The sequence below is a fragment of the Harpia harpyja genome, chromosome 21 (assembly GCF_026419915.1).
Source record: "Harpia harpyja isolate bHarHar1 chromosome 21, bHarHar1 primary haplotype, whole genome shotgun sequence".
In the NCBI taxonomy this organism is placed as follows: Eukaryota; Metazoa; Chordata; class Aves; order Accipitriformes; family Accipitridae; genus Harpia; species Harpia harpyja.
Genome location: NC_068960.1, coordinates 10,356,161 through 10,377,854, shown reverse-complemented (window position 1 = coordinate 10,377,854; position 21,694 = coordinate 10,356,161). Strand labels below are relative to the sequence as shown.

The window sequence follows — 21,694 nt, the reverse complement described above, 5'->3', positions numbered from 1 at the left end:
AATTATAGTCTGAAGGAGATTTGAGGGCTAAATAAGTGTTAAATAGACTTAATCCAGAGTTCATTTCTTTAAACTGTCCATGTTTTCTAGAGAATGATCTTAATATTTATGGAACTCCTCATTCTTTCTCATTGTTTATACCATGTATGTTCTGATGAATGTATGTAAGTTTTGTTACATTTACAGGTATTATATTAAAGAAAGCTGTTTGCTTTATATTTTCCTTCCTTCTTGCCTGATTTTGTAAAATGCTCAGGATCTCGGAGGTCTGGGCCCTTCATTTAACATTTCTGAAAGCTGACTCTCTACTTTGCATCCATATGTGCTGCTGTCAGTCTGCAGTTGCTTGACATAAGTTATTACTGAAGATTTTTTTTTTTCCCCGTAACTCCCTTTTTTGAGTCATGCATTACTCTTACTTTTATACATTTTGCCATTAAATCTGCTTGGCCTTTTTTGCATTATCGAGAACTAAAATCTTTAGCCTCTGGCAATTGCACTGATCTTCAGTCAGTTTTTCTTAAATAAATAAATAAAAATCTGCCAGACACTTGAGATCATACCATCATCTGCATGAGAGGTAGATTAAATAGTCTATTGTTGGCTTACTTGCCCAGCCAGAATTGAACTCTGAACAAAGAGACATTACACCTTGTTTTCAGAATTCCTGGGAAAACTTAGGCCTTGAAAAAAGTGCTCCTAGACAAAGTGTGGCATGGGACTTTCTAAATCTGGAAAGTTGTTGTTTCAGCCTTGTTATTTCAGTGTGCCTCTTGCTTCATATTCTTTATAATGAAAAGTGGCAGTTGTTTTACATACTGGAAAATCTTGTGTGATTGGTCTCAGCTCAATATCTGCAGGAAGAAATTAAGATTACAGTACACACACATTAATGATGAAGTTCCCATGGCTTTTTAATGACATTTTACTTCAAATACAAAGACACTGTGTTGGTGAACAAGATCACTACAGTAAATCGTAATGATCATGATCAGATCATATTTGTATTAATAAGATCTGTAATGAAAAACTACTGCTTTGTAATAGCAATTAAAACATTCCGTGAGTAATTAAATGCTCTTCTTAAAGACTTTTTTTTGCACTTAATGAATGTCAGACTGACAGTCAAGAGGACTGGTGTTAAACAATTTCCTGCAAATACTTGTTAATTTTTTCATGCTGGATAGTTGCCTCGCAGTTGGCACGCTTGGCTCTGCCCTTTCCCTGCTTATTGAGCTGTGTATCTGCATTTTTATTCCTATATGAGATGGGTACACCATTTCCTTGCTCAGATTCAATTTTTATCACACTTCATGCATGGTTTTTGTCTGGTGTTTCATATTCTTCATTTCACTATTCTCCCCTGCTCTGCCTCCCCAAATGACTAGAAGAGCAACAGAAGTAAATAGTCTTTTCTGCTTTTGTTATGAGTACTTTGTTTCAACTACTGCCCTGTTAATACAGCCTTGTTCCTGTGGCGATGGGCCCATGAGAAATCTCTGCTCTTGTGGTGGATGCCATGTTCTTGGGAAGTGCTTCAGCTTAGATGCCTCCTTCTTCAGCGAACTGAAACCTGTAAAACTTCCTTGAGATACTAAGTGGAGAGGTAGTGAGATGAATCGCAGCATGGGTGCATCTTCTACTGTTTTATTGGCTTCTTTGAATTCCACCATTTTGCCCAGTCCCCACTATGTGCGCTGTTCTCCACGTGGTTTGCATGAATGTAACTGTAGAGAAACTGGTGCACAGTTTGTGGTGAAAATATTTTTGTGTAACAAAAGCAGTGATGTAAGGAACAAGGGAAGGAGAGGGCTTGTTCTTTGGCAAGCTTCTCATGCAACGTCAGCCTGTTTAGTTAGTGGTCCCTTGTGAAGAAGTCTGTTATTTTGGACATACTTGGAGACAATTTCCATTTAGTAGATGTGTTCAGAGCTTCAGAAACTTCAATGCCAGCCAGTTCACCAAACATCTTTTAAAATATCTGGAAATATGTTGCAAAAAAGTATTGGCTCCTTATAGAAGGCTGCATTAAAATATGGGTATTGCATAGAATAATTAAGCATTGCAAGCAATCCAATTGTTCAGTACAGTTAAAAACGTACTTAATTCACTTTACTTTCTGCCTATGCATTTTTGTTGGTGATAAGGAATATTCTAGCTTTAAATTAAAAAAGGAAAAAAACCCCTATTTTACCACAGCAGTTGCTGTTTATAATTTTAAAAAACAGTCCATGGTTGGCACGTTTGAAGGGACCAAGGGCTGAATGATATTGCCAGATCAGCTGTAGAAGTGTGGTTCGTCCAGGTGAGAGACAGGCAGCTGATGTTGTGTATTGGCCTGTATCTGCCGCTCAGGCACTGTGCGCGTATGGCCAGCGTTGATGCTGGCTGTTGGAGCTTTGTTGGATGTGGATTGTAGCTCATGATCTAGATTCGCTCTAAGTTCAGTCACTGACCCACCGATGAAGACTATGATGTATTTTCTGAGAAGGACCATGCTCTAACATGCTGCATCTGCGTGGGGATGATGTGGCTTGCCAGCAGTGAAAGGCTGACTTTCTCCTTTCTGTGGACTTCCGGGTGGGGACTGTCAGAATTTCACCTCAGTCTGTAAAACCAGCACTTACACGTGGGAACAGTCTTGTTGACTGTACAGAACAGAGGAATTTGTACTTATGGCTGTTGTGTAATGTTGCAATGGTCATTCCCTCTTCCTATGGATGATAGCAGATAAGATGAATAGGGGGTTTTTCAACCGCTGCTCCTGTCTTGCTGCAATACTGTGTGTCAGCGGGGACTTTTGGCTAACTAGCACGCACACATTTATTAACAAACAGGGAAGGAAAAAATAATTCAAGTGTCTCTACTTATTTTTAATCACTTCCATAAAATTACCACAAACCACTTGTTTACTGGAAGCAGCCCAGATCATGTGTTGGGTCAAAGAGTTGAGGATGATAATAATCGTGTTGGTTTTTCCAAGGTATTCATTATCTTGGAGGTTTCAACACAAAGAGAAAATGTTGCCTAATAGATTCCTGTGTCTGCTCTTCTTGAACTTCCTTGAGCAACTCTAGGAGCCAATAATAGTGCATGTACATTTTAACAGTCATTCAAAGTCTTTACTTTCAGAGGAATGTAAAATTTATTTGGGCATAAACTGAGAATCCGGGCCATAGACAGAGCCTAACGTTGTTTCTTCTTGATAAAGGCTTTTGCTGTTATAAAAGACAGCACATGAATTAAACTAAGTAAAGACAACAGCTCATTCTTGGCTTTCATTGCATGCAAAATGCATCTTTTCACATCAGTATTTACAGCAGGCTTCTGCTTGCATCAGATTTCTGCAAATCTGCTCGGCTAACATAATTTGACGCTAATAAAGAATAACAAAGGGCAACGATTCCAGATCTGCTGACAATAGTCAGTGGTCCTGCCTTTATAAGTGATAGGAACCTAGAGCTTGTTTTCCTAGAGGACCCTCCTGTATCACAAGTGCTTATCTCAGATACCGCCATGCTCTGAATTACAGTGTGGTACCTGCTGGGAAAGCTCATCTCCGGCCATTTGTTTCTTTTGTGGCAGAGGTTTTTTTCTCCTCCTTCCTGTTTGCTGTTAAGCTCATTGCCAGGCTGCGTTGGTATTCCAGCCAGCACAGTCTTGAGTAAACATTTCTGTGCCATCCTTCTTGGGGGGGGGGCTTGCCCGGCATGGGGGCAGTGGGGAGGGAAGCAGCGGAAACAAGAGGGGGGGAGCTGGTAGAACCCTGTGTCTCGGCATCTTTCCCATGCTTTTTGTCCTTAAACTCCTCGGAGTTCAAAAAGGGAATTATGTGCAATCTGTCATCGCAAGGGGCTTTTCCAGGAAAGCGTTGAGGCATCTGGGTTTTACAGGCCGCTTCCAGGGGAAGCGATCTGCTGCCTGGCAGATGTGAACAAGGACATGAAGTCTGGAAACTTGCTGAATTTACTTCTTTCATAGCAGCATTATGTCACTGAGAAGCAGTGCTTAATCAGACAAAATAGGATAATAATAGTCTTTTTTTGTTGGATATACAGAAAGCACCAACCAAACGGCCAAAGCCTGCAAATTGACAGTACTTTATCTGCACTCATCACAAAAGGTACACAGTTTGTTTGTCTCTCGTTGATATTGCTTCCTGTAGAGCTGTTGATACATCCATCCTTACAAACCATGGATTAGAAACTGTTAGCTTCAAATCTATAATACAGATAGTTCCCTTAGGCTGATTTCTGGCAGTGCCCTCATCTTTGCAGTTTATGCATCCTAGATAAGATTTGAGAGATTTTCTTCATTTCAAAGCCTTCAAAATATTACTCTGCTGAAGCATTATTATTATGTTGGTAAATGTATAGCATTATCCTTGCCAGGTGTCATGTTGATGTTTGAATGGTTGGCATAATAAAAATACTAATGGGAAATACATGTTTTGGAAGATACACGTAGCATGATGTATGCTCTGTCGTCGTACTGTCTCTGCAAATGAAACGGTATTCCAGTATTCAGAAAATTCTAAAAACAAAGTTTCTTTCTAAAAGGTAGTACAGTAGTATGTACACCAAGGTTGCTGTAGATTATTAAATATGCTTGTAAGAGAGAACTGTCCCATGTATAAAAGACCAAATTCTGTCCTGGACACTAGGCTTGAAATATAAAAACAGAGGGGAAGCTGTGATTGAATTTCCCATTGGCCCCATGAGAGAAAGCACCACTGAATGTGTGGAGTCACTAATGGCTTGTCACTGTAAACAGTACTGATTGAAAGGTGTCTTTGCCTTTCACCATATCACAATGCTTGTTGGGAGTTGATGAGTGCTGCAAAATCAAGAAAAAAATCCAGATGACCAAAGAGTGACTGGTTAGAAAGCCAAAGGTAGTAACTTCATCCTGCAAGTTCTGCTACCCATTTAATTCCAGTTAAGTGGAAATAATGCCACTGTTGTTGGTAGCATCATATTCCCACACTCAGCTTGTTTTGGACCAGTGCTGATGCTGTAGAAGACGACTTCTCAAAATCTCAAGTAATTTGATAAAATTCGCACAATATCTATTTGTAGACCCAAATTTAAAGTTTTTGGTCTCAACTTACATTATTTTGTTGCTTTAGAATAGGCGGATATTAGGAAGATATAAACCAGAATTTCTTGACAGAGAAGATCTGCTTTTCATTACGATTTCTGTGTGTGGCAGTAATTCCCCCCCCCCCCCCCCCCCCCAAGAAATTCTGACTACTGTAGAAGAGGCTGATCCATTGAACCTTTAGGTATGCAAGTTAGAGGTTGCTCAGGTTTGGTCTGCTGAAGCTAATCATGTGATTTTTCACATATTGGTCATGGATGAGGTCTGAGAGAGCACATTGTGCGGTGTTCCTAGTGCCTGCACGCACTCCTCTGCTCATGATTGAACAAGCAAATGACTTCGTAACACAGCCCAAAGCTGCTATTTTGATCAAATATTTTATTAGCGCTTATTTATGGTTTCCTCAGTAGCAGGTAGATAACTGGGAGAATAAGAGGGGATATTCTGTGAAAAGTGCTGAGGGATACAAGTTGTTCATAGCCTGTATGGGGCAGGGTTTCATGGTAGACATACAAACCGTAACTTAAGTTCATTGAGTATTTAGGAATGGTAAATGCCACAGGTGGAGAGTTAGAATGGCAGATATATGTAAGTACATATTAATATAACTGAGTGAGCATGTAATTATGGTATTACAAATGAAAAAAAAAAATCATTTAACCCTCAATCAAGAACACATCTTGACAGTAATGCTATGGACTCTGTTGGGCTTATGTGGAAGGCAGTTTTGACCCTGTAAAACAGACCAGCATCATAGGATGGATGATTGAGTATAAACTCAAAAACTTGCCCAAGAGTTAGGGAAGCCTTCAAAAGAGGGACTAGAGAGCATTCAGAGCCAGGGCCTGAGGGAGGGTATTGCTTATGCTGGTGTGTTCTGCCATTGTACAGTATTTTATACCTGAGCCTGTCCCTGCAAAGGCATTGGGCTCACTGTCAGTAACGTGTGAATAGCCATGTTGCAATGGAAGACATTGCAAATTTGCTGTATGCAAGAAGTTATTGAATTATGTGTCCACCAAGAATATAAAAGTATAATAGGACTTGAATTTCCCCATGCTTTCAGAAGAAGCTAGTATACTTCCTTAAGGTCCCTGGGGTAAAGTTTCTTTTAGATCACATGAAAAACTGCTGATTGCAAATAAACCTTTGGCATAGTTGCAAGGCCAGTGCTTGCCCTTAGAAAGAAGTATTTTTGTGAATGCACTAACATAATGATGTTAGTTAAAACAATGGAGTATATTGTGATTTGAGTTTCCTGCATGGCATTGTCTATGAATAGTGACTTGCTAAATTAACATTATGCTGTGCTGTTGATCTAGTTCTGTCAGTTGAGGATGTGTATATGCTGGGATATGATCCTTGACTGTGTGTGGAGTGATTCCTTGTTTCTGACATAATTGTAAGTGGGGAGTTAGGGAAATATGACCATTGTTAAATGCAGTGTAATTACAAATCACTGTTTTGACAGCACTGTGCTTACAGCACAAGTGAAAGGCTGTTATGTGGCTAAAGAAAGTAGGGCACTATACAATCTGGTGTTTGGCTCAAATGTAGTCAGCATGTTTAATGCAGTATAGAAAAAGGGTTTGGTCTGCAAAATGAATATCCATTCAAGTAAGGGTGGAGGGCAGCTTCCTGGAAAACTTTTTGATGGCTTCTACTAATGCATATATTCTTCATGATCTTTACTGGAGCCAATAAAAAGACAAGTTTTTGAACTTCAGGTGCATCTTTTTTTGGTGTTGGAAATCTGTATTCTGCAGCATCTTTTAACCCCAAATCTCTCTTACGTTTCATGATGTTGTTAAAACTGCTTATTTGTATAGCTCTTAATGAATGTATTTGCAAGAACAGAGAATGCAGTACCACATAAGCAACCCTCACCGAGGCCAGGTCCCAGGCTGAGTTTTCAGGAAGGCTGAGCTGCTGACAGGGGAGCTAAGGAGGCAGGTGGCAGAGATGATAATAATATCCTCTGGCCTTTTCAATTTTTATTTTATTAATGTAACTTACTGATCTTGTAGAAGAACTTTCTGTGAAGATACAAACCAGTATCTAAAAACCTCTTTTCCCAAGTTGCTTTGTTGTGGGTCTGGAAGTCTGCCCTGTGACCAAGAGGACAGAACACCTTCCAGGATTAACATCCATGCCTAAGCTTTCAATTTTTAGAGAAAAGGTAATTTTTAAAATAATCTCCTACCACTGGCTGGCACACATCCGTGAGCCTATAGGAATCATGCCAGTTTATATGGGCAGAAAATTTGGCTATTGGATGCAAATGATTATGTGGTTTTGACAGGAGAGAGAACTTCCCTGTTGCCCAGTGCAGGGCTGCTGTGAGAAATGCGCCTGCCTGCACCTGGTCGCTGCTTTAACAGCACAGCAGGGACGGCCGAGACAGAGTTGCACAGAAAGCTGTGGAGTGGCTATGGAACAACTTGTGAGAACAGTGACCTTGAGGCAGTCCTTGGAGAAAGAAGAATAAAAGAGACAGTCTTCCCACCCTGCCAGCTTTCTCTATTCAGGGGAATGGGCAGGGGGGAGAAGAGTTGGTTAGAAGTAACCTGGCCTCCATGGGTTGAAATGAAATGGTAGAAGTAGAGTTTGTCTTCCACCAGCAACAAGTTGTGCCAGCTTCACTGGGTCTGTACTATAAGCAAGCATTGCAAACGTCCACCCATCCCTCCCAGTTCTTGGGGTCCAGGAGCGGTGCTTTACACTTGCCTGAAAGGGTCCGTTTGGCTTGTTTTGATTAGTAGATACAGGATAATACATTTTAGCCCCAAGACCAAACTTTGTGTTGCCACGTATCCAACATTGGATAACCATTGCTCATCTACAGTCACCCTGCAGTAATCACGAATATTGAAGTGTTCATATTTTAGTCTCACCCAAAATGAGAGGAAACGTGGAGGTCTTTCATTCCTGCGTGCTTGGTTCAAAGACTTCTTGTGGTGCTGGGCAGGTGAAAAAAGTTGTGAATGAATCTATTTCTTCTAGTGCTGCTCATATTAATAGGCTTTGCTCTTCATGCTTGTTGTATTGTAATTCTGATTTAACAGCATTTATCGGTAGAAGATCACTGCAGGGTCTTTAATGATTATAGTTGTTCAAGCTGATAGTCTGAGACTATTAAATAAGCTCCAATTACTTCCTATTTATTTGTGTTGTGTTTTCCCTCCAAGTAACAAAATGTAATCTTGAAGTTCATTATTATTCTTTGCATTGTATTCATCTAAATAGATTTTCTACCTAATTAAGGCTGAATACGTTTGTGCTAAACTGACCGTATTTTACAAGCATGTTTTCATTTGTATGTGAGGGTGTCTTTGGTTTCTACCATCCATATTTTAATTATGTTTCATTTCTATAGCTGCCAGAGATCCTATTGTGTGTCTCAGCAATTCACCCTGGGCTGCTCGAGATTGTCTAGATTGGAGTTGGAATAGGCTTCCAGATGAATTTTAGTTGGAATCTAGTTAATAACAAGTCACCAGGAAGCAATTTCAAGTGTTTACTACTGCTTTGAAAGATATTAAGTGTATATTGGCTGAATTTTGGATGAAAGAAATAGAGATGAAAGCAGAGGAATTCAGTTCACATGAGCCGTGTTATTTTTTGTGGGGTGGGTCACTGAGAAGGGGAGGTAGGAAAAAAAAAATTGATGGATGGGTTGGCTGGTAATGGGTGTTCAGTGTGGTTATCATGTCCATATTCTGAACATTCAAATGATTAAGCTTTACTTCTATACTTATTTTGTATTATTTATATATGATCTCTCTGGGGCACCTTTGTCAAATAATGAAGCAGTGCCATTTGTCAATAATTAAAACCACAGAACATCACATTTTTATTTCAGTATTAGAATAACCATCAGGAAGAACAACTATGTAGATATACCACTCTTGACCTTAAGGGCTGAACTCCTGTCCCACACCCCAGAAGATGTCATTGTGCAAGCCCAAGGCCCAGCCCCGTGTGGACGCAGGTGCTGTGCTGTGCCGTGCCATCCCCTGGGGGAAGCCTTCTCTGGAAGGAGAGAGAATAGCACAAGTAGCCCCATGCCTGTTAAAAAGTTGTGGGGCATTAGTATCTGCTGCTACTCTACAAAACTCCATGTCTTTTCAAATGCTGTTTGAGGGTCCTGTTAAAGGACCACAAAGTAATAGACAGTAATATAAAAAGTCACTTAAACTACCTTTCCCTTGAGAAAGGGCTAACTTCTTTGTAAGCTCCTTCATGTCCGAACTCTTTATTGGAAGGATTTTGAGATCCATCTTCTCTTGGGAAGAAGCTGTAGGAAAATAAACCTCCAGGGTTTTCCTGAGCTTCCTCAGAAGCCACGTTTTGCACTGTCAGGCCAGTCCTCCTTCATCTCTTTCCTAGTTTGTGGTGAGTTCTGTTTAAAGATGTGGTTAAGCTGAAATGAATCCAGGAGGCTTAATAAAGCTGGTAAATGTTCCAGGACAGTTGCTCAAAGTGAACGATCTTTTGAGGGTTGTTTCGCCCAGGAATGGAGCAATGTGTCGTGTCATGCAAGGGTGGGTTCCCTTGCCCGCATCAAGGCAGAGCTAACCGCACTGCAAAGCAGAGGCGGAAACCATTAAAATATGTGTGTGTGTATATATGTGCGTGCATATGTATATGTGCAGGCAAAAAAGCCTGCCTGAACTCAGTGTTGATGTTACTGTTGGTGAGTTTGACTGGGAGGGATCTTTGCCAAGAGAAGGCCTGCATGCATTAGTCTGGAGTCCGTTAATGAGATCAAGCATCATTTAAAAGGGACCAATATGCGTAAAGTGGGGGCAGTTACTGGTTATAAATCAAGTTCTGTTACAGACTGAATAAATTTGTTTAGTCTGTTGTGTCTTCCAGTCCTCCTATGTAAGTACAAATTTTCCTGAGAAGTTTAAATTAGCAGAGAACAAAGTTGTGAGTTTTTTAAATACTACGGATATCTGCTTTCACAGCTCCCTCTAGCAGTATTCCAAAATTTTTAATAATCAGATGAACATTTGAAATTACTGTTAATACAATATGGCTGTTCATACAGTTGCTGTGCTAAGCTGGAGCAAATGTGAAAATCTGTCTGGACTCTTGAAGAGTGCAGTATTGGTTTACTCCCTAATCTAAATCACTCTGAAAGTAAGTCACATGTTAGCAAGAAACAGAAAAACTGTTTTGAGGAAAGCAGCCAAAGTTTTGAAGCTGTTTTCATTCTATTTGAAACCAGAACATCTTTCCTTAATGCACAAACGTTATGTATGCAAAAAGGAAAAAAAAAAAAGCAACTTCTATTAATGATATTTTTACAGTGCTGTTTCTAATGTTTTGGAACACATTGCTGAAGTTGATATTAAAAAAAAAAAAAAGTAAAAATCAATAGTAACATTTGAAAGAAAGGGAAAAATAATCCTCCAATCACTTACCAATGCAGATGTTCCAATGTGGGGTCCCCTGTGTCTGTGCACTTTATAGTGGCCCATCTGTTACTCTGCAGCCTTGAAATGCAAGTACAAAAAATATGGGCTAGCAGTGCCTGCAAGTATTTGTTAGTGCTGAGTCCTGAAGGACTCGTGCTTTTTCAAGTATCAGAATTCCCCTTTTAACCCAAATGATCACTTTTTGTCATAATCTTTTTACATAACAGAAAGGTTTGTATTTGAAACAATTACATCTTTTGTCTTTACCAGCTTGCAAGTTCAAAGTTAATAGATCTGTTTTCACCTTTTGTATCTCCCTCTTTAATGTCAGGCATAAAGTAACTTAATATATTTCTCACAAAATGTTTCTCACAAGTCTTCAGCCACTTACAATTGAAGTACAATGTACTTATTACAGCAAAATGGAAAAATGTGTGGAAAAATCGAACTACATTAACATCTGCTGTCTTTTCTCCATCTGCGCTCTTTGGCTGTGCTTTTGTCCAAACCTGCCAAAAGTACTAGTTTTCCAAGGGTCTCGTGGCACATCAACCACGTCTTTGACTGAAGTTCACAATTTCTTGTTCGTTTTGATGGTGCAGCAGGATGTCTGCATCCCTGCAGCTGCACGATGACTTCAAGCAGAGCAATGGTTGTTTTGTAGTTTGAAACATGTGGATGTGGCAGGACAAGTGACAATAGGGTGAGTACTGTGTCTGGAGTTGATTTTATAACAGCAGCATCCTACCCTAACTGGAAAAACACCTTCCTTGACCCAGTGGCAATCTGAGCCATTGAAATGAGTGTCTGAAGGATGTCAAAATCCATGCTGTTGAGCACAGCAGATGGTACCTCCCATGATGCTCAGCCTCTGGACCACGGTGGGCTGCAGCACATAGGTGAGATGCCCAAAGCTCCTGCAGAGCTAGCAGTGTGTCAGCCTCACACGCTTGATCATCCTGGGGAATGGGCTCACTTGGTCTGACAGTGGGAAGGGAGAGAGGATCTAACCCATTCCTCTGCCTCACTCAGTAATTCTTTGCTGTAACTTTTTAAAAAATTATTATTCTGATGGTGACCATCCTTCTATATGCATCTAGCAGAAGCGTGAGCGTTTGGACAATTCCAGGCAAATGCTGTGTAGTTTTACTTTACAGTGATGGAGAAAGATGGTTTTTCTTGGACTCTTGCAGAAAAGGAGAATGGAGTGAAGCTGCTTCCCACAACTGCCTCAGGAATCAGCTGTGGGGCTGAAGTTGCCCTGCTCCTTGGTTTGGCAGCCTGCAGCTGCCTGTGGAACGGGTGGTCTGAAGAAGTTTCTTTGGCCGTGTGCCAAGGGAGACGTGTGCCCAGCTGTGCCAAACAAGGGGATGAAATTGGATTTTGAGCCCACTGGAGCATGAGGAGGTTTTATGATTTCTGCTCTTGTTCTGAAGACCATAGTGTAAAGTTTGTAGTTCTGCTGTGGGGAAAGGTTTTGATTTCAACTAAGAAACAGCCCTCAAATATACAAAGGTTAGAGCAGAAAAAAAAAGGATTTAATCCAGAAGCAGCCCTTGCTTGTAGAGATGTCGTCCTCTGACTCCTCTGGCAATTGGAAGGTATCATTACTGAATAATTAACAAGCATTACAAAATAATATGTCACAGAGCTGTAACTAATATTGAACAGAAACTTGTTTTAATTATCTTCTCATAGTGCTGTTTAAATTCTTCTTGGTCACAGGACAGGTAAAATAGATGGTCCTGTAAAAACTGACCAGGTCTCTTCGAGGCTTTGACATATGATGCAGATTTTGAAGGTGTTCATTGCCTCCTTGAGCTGTGAGCTGGTTTGGAGCCTGCCCAGCACAGCTTACTCCAGCAAAGTGGCAAGCATCTGCACCAGCTCCAGGCACTTGTTTTGTCTCAGATGTGCATGGTCCTGCATGACTGCCCAGTGATAGCATATTTTCACATGTGATCAATAACTGTTAAGTATTTTATTGTGTGACAGGAGAAAAAAAAACAAATCTAGTTTTTTATAGTACAGGGGTTTGATTTATACCTGGCCCTCAAGGCCAGCATGTCCAGTACTTTTGTATTTAGAGGAAGGTCTGTGAGTTTTCTTGTTGCTCAGTGTGTGCATATGCATATTTCTGGTTTGTTTTGCTGTGTCTTTAAGGTACCAAGCTTTGCTGGGGAAGAACATGAGAATATGTTCTCAGTACAAGACGACAGCAAATCCCTCCATGCTGGGGAGAAAATCAGCTGTGTCAGATAAACTGAAACTGTGAACATTTGCCATTCAGGGCTTGATTGCATATGGTCCATCCATCTGTGTAGTATTTATAGGGCTTTCTTGATACAGAAATCATACAATGAATAACTTTTCCTGAGTTAAGAGCATTTTCTTGTTGTGAGGAGATGCTCTGCACGATGCAATGAACACCTTTCACAGATAAATGGAAGCTCTTACTGTGAGCCTTTGTGAACTGATTAGGGTTTTCTTTACCTTTCCTTACCAAGCCTCTACAAAAGGAGCCATCTTAGCAGCACTGTATTTCTGCAGGCATGTAGGGGGTGATGCTGGAGCAGTGCCTTCCTGCATGGTACGGGCTCTTCCCTTTGGGTTGGGTGTCTTGAGTTAGATCCCTCAGCTATGCAAAGTCTGCATGCCCTTGCTGTCTGCAGAGGTGATGCACATCAGGCCTCTGATGTTTGTGTTTCTGCTGATTTATATGTGTGTTATCTCTTTGAAAGCAGATTTGAAATTGGTCTGGTATTGGCTTTTTGCAGATTGCAAAAATTAACAGTCATACCACCTAATCCTGGCTGTTGGCAGGGGCACCCCTTCCAGGGTCAGTCTGAAACTATGCAAGTTGGTTCCTAATGGCTTTGTAGCGTATTCTAGTTTTACAGTGGGATACCTCACAGACAATGTGCTGGTTTATTGGAGTTTTGCCTTGGTCAATATTGTAGCCATAGTCTTTCACCTCCTGCCTTTAGTATTCAGGATAGAGATCTGTACCTGAAAAATTACATGAGAATTTGACCTAGATTTTCTCAACTGGGCAAACCCAAATGCAAATTTATGCTTGAACGCACTTAACTTAGAAGCAAATATACATGACAGATGCAAGTGAAAAAAGTGTGGAGAGAGGCAGTCTGCAGGTACGTAAACTACCTGGGGTCTGGCTGAGCAGGTGTGTGTTGGACTTGCAAAGCCTTTGAGAGTGTTAACAGGCTGTCGTTAAAATCCATTTGTCATTACAGACGGCTGTAAAGTTCTTCCAAATTCTCTGCATTTGTGCTAGGTACAGTGAGCGGCAGCTGCTTTTGGGTCTGTAGTAGGTGACAACATCAATTTGTTCCATGGTCTTCTCAGTAGATCGGGAAGACTCTACCTCCATCTCCACAGGAACCCAGGCTTTCTCTCCTGAGATAGATGGGACTTTGAATTCAATCAAGCTCACGATACCCGAGCCCCAGACCCTCAATCACCATAGATATAGTGGCTAATATACCAAAGAGCATACATTTTGTGTGACAGATTTTAATAAAACACACTAAAGGTGGAGTTTGGCAAAGTAAAACCTGTGCGTTCAACAAGGAGCAGAATTTGGAGCAGAATTCAAACTCTCTCATTACATGCAATGGCTCTGAGCTTAAAATGTTATTTTTGCATTAATGTTATATTATTATTTTTAGCATCAATGGCAATCAGTATGTAATTGGCAATGATCTCATGCACACTCCTGAGTACAGACTGTTCTTTCCCAGTTTGGGAGTATTTGCTTGTTACTGCTGAATTGCAGCATGCGCACAGGCAGAAGAGGCCCCAGAGTCATTAAAACTCTCCCTGCCAGGGCTCTTACCATTGAGTACTCAGCAGTTAACCTCTCCATGTACCTTCTGAGAACTAGATAAAGTTAGGACTGAAAATTTCTGTTTCTTGAAATCCTTCTCTTAGGCCTGAGTTCTGTGGTAGATATCCACAGTGTCATGATTGAGCTTTGAAATATGGTGCTACAAAGTGATGAAAAGCCTCCAAAGGTTTCTTTATAAAGGCTGTAAACAGATTTGGCTTTTAAAATGTAGGAAAAAATACTTTGACCTGATCCTGCACTTGTCTGCAAGAGTGGAATGGCTTTCATTGGTGTCGGGAGCAGGAGTGGGTCATTACTGAGCTGCAAACACGACCTCCCATGGGAAGGGTGCACCATTTTCGCTGTTAGTCCCAAAGGGAGGCTGTGTCACTCCAGGGCTGTCAGAGAAGCACATGTAGGATCACACAGAAAAGGACTGTTTTGCCAGCAGTGTAGTGGAAGCACAGCTGAAATACATGCTCTTGGGCGGTATGTGTTGTGTTTGAGACCTATAATATTGGGTAATTTTTATAGGGTAGCCTCCCAAATGAGCTGGCTTTGGATAAAGCCTCTTCTGATCTATGTCTGTTCTAAAGAGAAATACTCTATTGCAAAGACCAAAATGGTGCTTTCCATAATAACTTTTTTGTGTGTTCTGTGGATGAGATTAAGTCTATACAACAACAACAAATAGCAGTGTCAGGTCTTGGTTTGAAAATACTGCTTTCATCTTTGACTGTGGATATGTACAGGCTATATTTATAGGCTCTCTGCTTCTAATTTGGTCCTGGTATAACCTTCCATTTTTTCAGTGTATTTAATGTGATTTGCAAGCACAGAGAGAGATAAAAAGGTGCTATTAACGAATAGCTAGACAAAAGTTGAAAAAGATGATGTTTGAAACAGTGAACCTGCTGATGTACAACCCATGGTACTGTCAGAACCAGGAATGCTTGGTTTCAAGACCATCTTTCCCTGGGATGACTTTGTCCTGACTTCAATATGTTAGACAGTCATGGCAAATAAAGTCTGCAATTAATCCAGCACCATGAAAATTAAATATTGCAGAGCAAGTAAAAGCCATCCTCCCGTAGCCAGCTGAAAACCAGATGTGCTGCTTTTGTACCCCTGAACTTCACAAATGAACACAATTTATTGTCAGCAGCTGCTGCTGTTTTAAGCTCAGGGTGCTGAGTTTCATTTCGCCTGCACTGCAAACGTGTACATTCTGCTGTCACGTATGGATCCTATCTTGAAATCATTACGCTGTAAAAATTACGCTCGGCTTTGATGAAAGTTATTGTGAGAGACAAATGCAGATTAAAGGTGGATGGAGATTTCTGGGTTTGTGGCATTTAACATTTGCATCAACAGGTGTGGGATCATGTGAGGCTGGAATTTGACTGTCCAACTATGGTATTTATTACACATGCTTATTTTTCAATGTATATCAATAGCTCTTAGTTAGTACAGTTGTTCTATAGACTGTGCTTTATTTTTAGTCCTTGCTCCTCCCAAAGAGATTTCTCTGCAGACACCACATGTCCTCCGTGGCGGGGAGGTTTTGTGGTGTTATCTGTCCCTGCGGGCAGGGAAGAGTTACAGCCGAGCTTAGTTTTGTGTCTGCCTTTGAAGCATTTAAAATTCATTTGTCTTTTCAAATTCCAGCATTTAGACTTGGAAAAGCATTTCCCAGAGGGGGCCAAAGCACTTGAAGGAGGAAAACAGTTTAAAGAGGTGAACCTTTCACCAGTAAATCTGCTGTTTACTTTGCATTTTTCTCCTGAGGTTACATCACAGCTTTCTGCCACTCTCTGCAAGTGTAGTACATCAGCCGGGTGGGAACGTTCTGCCTAAACACCCGGAGCTGCAGCCTCCACTGGTCCCGAGGGAGCTGCACAGCTTGACCGGCCACTCATGAGCGCAGGGGTGGTAATATGGAGAGTGAAGATCCCGGCTGAAGCATCACATTAGGATCACGTCAGATGCTGTTTGAAAGAGGAATGTGGCCCAAACTTCATCCTTCGAGGCTTTTTTAAGCTACAGAGAGGTTTGGATGGGGGAGGAGGGCAGAGCATGGGTCCTTAGGACATGAGAGGGTATGTGCCTGTTGCTCTGGTTCAGGCCAGTCTCGTCTGGGGTAATAAGAATTACCAAGGAAAACCAACAGCAGTGAACATCTCTCCCTTCCTTTCCTGTTTATCAACATGCCATTTGCTGTACAGATTAGGATTCAATTTTTTTTTTTTTTTTTTTTTTTTTTTTTTTTTTTAGCTTAAAGAGAAAAAATCATTTAGCAGGAGTCAGCCTATGAGAGGGAATGTTGCCAAGATACACAGAAATATCTTATCGTGACATCGCCTTTAGAGACCTTGGAAAGAGTTTAATGGAGAAGACAGATTCCCCCCCTCCTCCCGCCCCATCATTGCAGCCAGGTATTTTGGCCCTAAGTTGCAGCATGGTGGAAAACTCCAGTTACAGCTAAAAAATGCTTTAAACTGTATTAATGATGAAAACTAATGATAGGGATGCTTTGCGTTACAGTGGAGTGGTGTCCCTGGTCCTCTCTGCATACTGCTGCTGTTGAAATGCAACAAATAAAGTTCACATTTGCTCTTTCATAGTTTCCTTTGTATTTCACTACTTAACCTGTTGAAGTTTAAGGACTGCTTATAAAGAATAGCTCAGGCTGTGTTTGGGTTATAAAATTTATGTTAATGGAGTTAATATCGTCTTGGATGCCTCTTGTATTTAAGTTTTGTATAACTGGGGGACAAAACAGTTGAAAGAGGGAAAGTCCTGGGTGACCCACTGTGGTTATGGATCACACCATCCACACAGATTTACCTCAACCCTTTTGTGTCTCTCTTAGTTATTCTCATTTATCTATCCAGATATCTGCAACTCCAGATAGCTCTGTGTGTTCCTGCTTACGTCAGAGGGCTGGTAGAATGTCCTGCTGTCATAAAGGGAACAGTATATATGTTTTAAAGGGTAATCGCTGTGTGTTTGTTCTGATTCTTTGTGGTCAGTGTAATTTAAATTAGGCATATAGCTGTATATATATATACACACAACCATATATATATGCACAAGCATGCAGGGCATCTTCCATTTAATTATTTGATGAGGAGAAAAGGTGAATTCTGGCACCAGCTTAGAGGAAATGCGGCAGCACAACAATTAAAGTTTCTGAGCTATTTCACATGTACAAATCCAAGATCCAAGTGCATTAAAATAAAACAAGTCAAATTTACAAGTGACATAACTAAGCTGAGGTTTTGGAGGTGGCTGAACAACAAAGAGAACGTGACAACTATCAAACATGTGAAGTCTCAGAGCAGTGGCACCTCAGTGGAGATGTTTTGGGTATGATTTTAATAAGCTTTACATTTTTCTGGCACAGTTTGCTGCTGGGTTTGAAGAGGTCTTTTTCTTTTAAGATACATTGGAGGTACAGACTAAGTGAACGGAGCTGAGCTCTGAAAATAATTGTTTTATTTTTTTAGTTTAGTCATTCATGGGAATGGGGGCTGTCTTGAAACTATTGTTTGTTTGTTTTGTTTTCTCTTTGGTGTCCAAAGAAAAGCAACGAAGCTGGTGGAGGGTCTAGAACACAAGTCTTATGAGAAGCAGCTGAGGTAACTGGGGTTGTGTAGTTTGGAGAAAAGGAGGCTGAGGGGGAGACCTTACCACTCTACAACTATGTGAAAGGAGGTTGTAGTGAGGTGGATGTCAGTCTCTTCTCCCAAGTAACAAGTGATAGGACAAGAAGAAACAGCCTCAAGTTGCACCAGGGAAGATTTGGTTTGGTTATTAAGAAAAATTTCTTCACCAAAAGGGTTGTCAAGCATTGGAACTGGCTGCCCAGGGAAGTGGTTGAGTCACCATCCCTGGAGGTATTTAAAAGATGTGTAGATGTGGCACTTAGGGACATGGTTTAGTGGTGGACTTGGCAGTGTTAGGTTTGTGGTTGGACTTGATGATCTTAAGGGTCTTTGTCAGCCTAAATGATTCTATTATTCTTTAAAAAATGCTATTCTTTTTTCTCCTTAAAAGAAGAAGACAGAAAAAAGAATTTGATTTCATGTGTGCCCTTAAAAATTAGAAACGTAATTTTTTTAAAAAAGATATATTCTCTCCAAACTAGAAATATTTTGTTTGAAAAATGTTTGGGTTTTGGCTTGTGTGTTTGGTTTTGGTTTGGTTTGGGGTTTTTTTTTAAACATCTCTACATTGCTCTGTGTAGCTAAAGCTACTTGTGAACTGGAGATATTCATGGAGAGAGAGTCGCTTCAGTCGCTCACAGAAACACATCTTCTAATGAATAAACTATTCAAACATTTCTCATTGCTGAGCTACAGAGGTCAAAGTGATACTGACTCCCTGCATGACCTTGGATAAGTCATTGTCTCCCTCTTCCTCCTCTACAAAACCTGTCAGTTAAATAGCTCCTTGCAGAAGAGGTGTGAGAAACAATTAGCTAATGCTGGTAAAAGGTTTTGAATACAAAATGTGGTTCATAGGTGCTAAGAGTGGCTCCCGTCAATCATTGTTAGTGGATGCAGTCATTTACCAGCCTCTGATTTTTGGTTGTTAGGTCTTTAACTAGTAGAAAGAAACCAGGACAGACTCAAAAAGTCTGTCAATATTTATACTCCTGTCTTCAGATGTTATAATAACAATTCCCCATTGATTTTGTCTGCTGTTGATCACTTCAATAAATGGAGATGTTCCTGTTCCACGGGTCTAAAAATTATGTCCCCCACTAGCCTGAGGACTAGTTTCTGCGGTCTGATAGCCACCCCTGGCTATCAGACAAGTTCTCATTTGATAGTACTATACACATATAAGTGGCTCTCGGTTTTGTTCTACTCTGTCACATCTTTTCTAGAGCAGATTGCCATGTTCTCTGTTGTCTCTAGGATCCTTGGGATAGTCCTCCTTTCTCTTTGGTGGTGTAAACTTGCTCTTTTGTTGATGGGCTAGGATGAGTTCCTGTGGCAGTAGGTGGAGGCGGGGGTGAAATCGTAAAGCAAAGCGTTATTCTGCATCAGACAAATATTTTACATGGCCTATTCCTTTTCCTTTATATGATATATTTTAAACGTTGCAACACTATGATCTGTGTATTTATCAAAGCACGCCCAGCGTGGAGAAGAGGAACGTGGTGGTTAAGAGCTGATGTCTGAGCCTGGCTCTGACCCTCCCAAGGAGCCTGAGTGTCTGCAGCTGCTCACCCTCTCACACAGGGCTCGTTGCTGCCACAGCTTCCCACGTGCAGCAAAGCTGCAATGCACCCTGTGAGAAACACTTCTTCAAAGTTTTATTACGTAGAAACTCCCCAAAAAACAAAATTAGGAAGGGTTTGGTTTGTAGCAAAGTTACTTCACTGAAGGAAAGCTTGGACTATAAAGTCACATGGTTCTTTCTGCAGAGGAATGCAGCAGTTCCTGGGGTACCAAACTGCAGTCATTAACACAAGGAGTGAAGGAAGGCATTGAACGATGTGCTCTTGCTCCATTGAAACCTGTGTCAGTTTTGCCATTGATTTTTAATCCTGTCAGGGTGAAGTCTGGTTAATAATTGCTCACAAACCTGTGTAAAACCTCCCTGCTCTATCTGAGATGGGGCTTGGACTCTGGCTTGGTGATGAAGGGGGTGCAGGGGATGGTTGTCTGCACTGACCTGGGCTGCTCAGAGGCCTCTCTCAGCTCCGTCTTTCTGTTATGAACCCCGACCTGGGGATTTTTTTGCAGTATGTTGGATTGTAACTGATTTATGTTTTCATGTAAAAAATGCTTGTAATGCATGGGATGTGACTATTTTTAGTAAGATGAGTATAATTTTTCTCCCCATTTATAGGATGGCTATTTTTCCCACCGACCGAAAGAGAAAATGCGAACAGACAGCAATAATGAAAATTCAGTCCCCAAGGACTTTGAAAATATTGATAACAGTAACTTTGCTCCCAGAACTCAAAGGCAAAAACACCAGTCTGAGCTGGTGAAAAAAACCCTTAGCAAGCAAAAGGAGCACTTGAGAAAGAAGCTGGAAGAGGAGAAGATGAAGGAGAACTTGCTGCTGGGGAAGAACTCCAATGAGGTGGTGCAATTCAGTGATCACCCCGGAAAAAACAGCAGCAGCAACAACAATTTAAAGGAGATTCACAGGTCTCCCAGACAGCATAATTTAAAAAAAAGTGGAAACAGCTCCCCTGAACTGAGATACGACCAACCACCAAAGTGTGAGGTAACAGGCAAAGAGGCAATCTCAGCCATGTCCCGGTCTAAATCTAAGCAGTGTCGGCAGGAGATCGCAGAGGTGTATTGTCAGCACAAGCATGGAAAGCTGATGCCAGAGAAGGTGACACGCTTCTGTACGCTGGAGGGTAAGTTGGTAGATGGTGAAGGAGAAATAACACAGTGTCTCGGGGGAAGGATTCTATATAATTGAAATGGCCTTCTGATGACAAAAAATAGCTTTATTTCAGGAATGTATAATGTACTTAGTCTGCGAAAATGAGGGAGGGTTTGAGTATGTTTTAAATAGGGAGTTACGTAGATGTCACGATCCTTGGTAGATTCCTACAGAATTTCTTTTCGCTTTACTTCCACCAGATTTTTATTACACTGTGTGATCTAGGTATTCAGCTGCCACTCCTGTTTCTTGTAGTTCTTAATCTACAGGCACAGAGAAGCATAGTCAGAAGTCTTGTTATTCTGTACAGGAGTTGCGTGCTTTTTGGGGGTCAGGGAACAGGCATGGTGAATTTTGGTGCCTTATGCTAACCGCTGAATGAGTGGCATTGCTGATATAGCTGGTTTTGTGGCACAGTGGAGTCCTAGCTAATAACCAGGACTTCTAAGCATTTTGATAATCCAGATAATTATCAGAAGTATAATAAAAAAATTCCAAAAGCATGGGAAAAAAAATGTGATTTTGGGGCTCACTTCTATTTTTAATGTTCTTCAATCAGCAAAAGTAATTTCCAAAATCACTGTTGTAGAGTCAGTTACCTCTGCTAGCCTAAGCCAAGCTTTGATTTGTTGCTTTTGATTTCTCCATGCAGTCAGATACATGAGGTATCTCTCAGCTTGCTGTCGCTTTTGCATGTGAGCTGACCTTTTCCTACTTTTCAAGAAGTGCTTCATGTGCCACCATTCCTTTAGCTGTAAGCTTCCCATAAAGTGCTTTTATTTTTTAATATTTTTTAATAACAAAGCATTGATCAGTTGATCAAAGTAGGTATTGATCAAGGAACAGCATTATCCACAGCAGCACTTGTTTATACATTAGTCTAAAGTCCCCATCCTGTAAT

The 21,694-nt window shown here is 40.9% G+C and overlaps 1 protein-coding gene across 2 annotated transcripts in view; it reads left to right on the top strand.

Moving 5' to 3' along the window:
* XYLT1 (xylosyltransferase 1) overlaps positions 1-21,694 on the top strand; it is a 205,014-nt gene that overhangs the window by 83,575 nt on the left and 99,745 nt on the right. For both annotated transcript variants that reach the window (XM_052772962.1, XM_052772963.1), the window contains one exon: positions 20,239-20,764. In XM_052772962.1, coding sequence (XP_052628922.1) covers positions 20,239-20,764 — 526 coding nt within the window. The remainder of the gene's footprint in view (positions 1-20,238; positions 20,765-21,694) is intronic.